The sequence below is a fragment of the Talpa occidentalis genome, unplaced genomic scaffold (assembly GCF_014898055.3).
Source record: "Talpa occidentalis isolate TD23 unplaced genomic scaffold, MPIMG_talOcc4v2.1 talOcc4.15, whole genome shotgun sequence".
Classification (NCBI taxonomy): domain Eukaryota; kingdom Metazoa; phylum Chordata; class Mammalia; order Eulipotyphla; family Talpidae; genus Talpa; species Talpa occidentalis.
In genome coordinates this window covers 71,500,539-71,503,700 of record NW_023601543.1, presented here as the reverse complement: position 1 = coordinate 71,503,700, position 3,162 = coordinate 71,500,539, and the positions used below count along the sequence as shown (strand labels likewise).

General features: G+C 44.3%; 1 protein-coding gene across 1 annotated transcript; it reads left to right on the top strand.

The window, feature by feature from the left end:
• The first annotated feature begins 316 nt into the window (after nt 1-316).
• MAGEB3 (MAGE family member B3) lies at nt 317-1,733 on the top strand. The gene has a single exon (XM_037511692.2). The coding sequence runs from the start codon at nt 317-319 to the stop codon at nt 1,376-1,378; it is 1,062 nt and encodes a 353-aa protein (XP_037367589.1). The 3' UTR covers nt 1,379-1,733.
• Nucleotides 1,734-3,162: the final 1,429 nt, after the last annotated feature.

Here is a 3,162-nt window from a genome sequence, read left to right as displayed (position 1 = left end):
GGTCTTCACTGTGAACTGAGCAAACCCCTGTGTCCAGAGTAGAGCACTCTGCAGAGACTAGACCTGCATGCCGCTGCTCAAGGCCCCAGCAACCGCTGGGCTGGACTGGCGGACTACAGCCTGTCCCACTTTATTTCCACAGAGTCCTCAAGGGATAAGCTTAGGAGTCCTGTGGGTTCCTAGGACACTGCCCTAGAGGGAACCTGCAGAGGTAACCTTCTTAAAGTTAGGGTGGCATCTTCCTGCTGAAGGTGCTCTCTATTACATCCTCTCTTTTCTCATGCCCAGGTCCTCTGCTGCCCTGCCCACATTTATCATGCCTCGGGGTCAGAAGAGTAAGCTCTGCGCCCGTAAGAAACGCCACCAGGTCCAAAAGGGGCAGCAGGGTCTGAGGAGTGCTCGGCCCACTGCAGTTGAGGGGGACGTGCTCCCCTCCTCATCTGCTCCTGTTCTTACTAAGAGAAAGCCTGGTGCTAAGCCGCAAGGCAGTGTCAAGGGGGCTAAGAGCACCCTACCCATCACCACTAGTTCTGATGAAGGTTCTCGCACAAGATCACAGAAAGGCATCAACAGTGGAAATGGGAAAAAGCAAAGTTCCTCTCCGTTTCCACTCTCCACTGTGCAGTCTCAGGATGACCCTCTATCCAGGGTCGCAGTGATGTTGGTGCAGTTCATGATACACAGGTACAAAATGAAGAAACCTATTACCAGAGCACATATGCTGAAGATTGTCAATAAAAAGTACAGAAAGCACTTCATTGAGATCCTCGAAAGAGCTTCTTTCAACATGGAGGTTGTATTTGGTGTTGACTTAAAGGAAGTAGACTCTACCAAACATTCGTATATCCTCGTCAGCAAAATGAATCTCCCCAACAATGGGACAGTGAGTCGTAGGAGGGGCTTTCCCAAGACGGGTCTCCTGATGAACCTCCTAGGGCTGATCTTCATGAAGGGCAACTGTGCCACTGAGGAGAACATTTGGGAATTCCTCAATAAGATGAAGATATATGCTGGAAAGAGGCACTTTATCTATGGGGAACCCAAAAAGCTCATCACACAAGATTTGGTGAAGCTTAAGTACCTGGAATACCGCCAGGTGCCCAACACCAACCCAGCTCGCTATGAGTTTCTCTGGGGCCCAAGGGCCCATGCTGAAACCAGTAAGATGAAGATCCTGGAGTTTTGGGCCAAGATTAATCACACAGTCCCTACTACCTTCCAATACTGGTATGAAGAAGCTTTGAAAGAGGAGGAAAAGAGAATTCAAGCCACAATTGCAGTAGAGGCCAACAGTGGTGCCATGGCCTGTGAATGTCCTAGGGCCAGCAGCTCTGTCATACCTAGTGAAGTTGGCCCAAATCTTTCCCTTCGTGGGTGAAGAGAGCAGTCATCATTCCAAGAAGTGCAGGGCTGAGTGTGGCTGAGGGAACAGCACATATAATACCTCTATGTTCCTGTTCTGCATGGGTAGTTTGGAGATTTAGCTGCATATTTTTCTATTTTTCAAATGCTGATAGTTCAAAACAAAAACTTATCTTGCATTATAATCTATGTTTATGAATTATATTCGTCACAGTTATCCTGTTTAAGAATAAGAGTTTTGCTGTTTTGTGACACAGATTGGAAAACTTTCATCCTATTTAGATATACAAGAAAACATAGTACATACAAGCTAACATGGCATTGGAATATGCATTTCCTTGAAAACTTTTAAAAATTTCAGCAATAAAATGTATGGGATCTCTCCTAATCTCTTATACTTTGAGTTTTATAAGATTATAAATAACAGATATATGTGACAAATTCAAGAATGTAGAATTCAATCATAATCAATTACACCCCTTGCTCGTGGGCTCATTTATTCCCCAAACATTAATTGAGCATCTGCTTGTAGAAGATCCCATGCTGGTAGTGGGAGAGTCAAGAAAAGAAAACATACTCGCTGACTGTAAAATTACTGAGGTGATAAGCAGCTGTCGTGTAAGGAAAATGGTGATATATGCTCTAAGACTGATAGGACAAATGAAAAGACAGGATAAGAAAGGAGAGAGACAGTTCCTGGTGAGAGCAGTCCGGCGATGTCCTGAAGCTAGGCAGTGTTGGGCTTCAGGAAACTGCAAGTCCCTCAGTGGGAAGTACTTTTTTTTTAAGTTGAGGTAACATTAGTTTACAACATTGTGTAGGTTTCAGGTGTGCGTTTCTCACCTCAGTAACTGCATATTTCTCTCCACACCCACCGCCAAATGTCCGGTCATGATCTACCACCAACCAATCTGGCCCCCTATACTCGTTCCTCCCTCTCTTTTCTGTCTGGTGCCCACAGTTCCATTGTCAGTGTCTTAAGGCTTGCTTTGTTTTATTCATTTGAGATATATATATATATATATATATATATATCAATTATATATATATTCCACAAATGAGTAAAATCATATGACATTTGTCTTTCTCCTGACTTATTTTGCTTAGCATAACCCCCTCAAGGTCCATGTTGTCAAAAATGGCAAGAGTTCTTCTTTTTCCAAGTAGGTGGGAGGTAATTTAAATGAACTGTGTGGTGGACTAGACAGAGGCCGGGATAATTCATGAGCAGAGGCCAGACCCTCAGATGTTGGCCCCGGACTGAAAGACTAAGCCTAAAATGAAAAACTGCTTTAACAGTTTCTTTGGGATGAGGGTAAACCAGAGAGAATCCCCCTAGGGCAGGAATGGAACTGTGTCCTGCGCACATATCCCCAGGTGGGTGAAGATAGTTTGCAAATTAGATGTTTTAGTCATATCACCTCCAGGGAATTTCTGAGACATATGGGTGATGTTCTCTTGAGGTGAAATGCCCAGAATGCACTGGCCTGGCACACTTCGCCCTGCATTGGTGGAGCCAGAGCTCAGTCCATTAAAATATCCTGTACATTAAGTTATTTTTAACATCATTTGGCAAACTCTGGGCAGGGGCTAGATTTTTGCTGGCGGTTAAATGAATGAAAGCAGGAGTGGCTTAGAAAGAACAGCAGCTGAGTGGGAGGTAAGTTGTCCTTGAAATATTTTGGGGATTTGTGTTAAACCCAGTGAGGAAGGCGACCTCCCTCTGACATGGAAGGACATACTCTAGTGGGGAAATATTACTTAGTTTTCATTGCTAAGCAGCATTTTTTCTGATAGGGT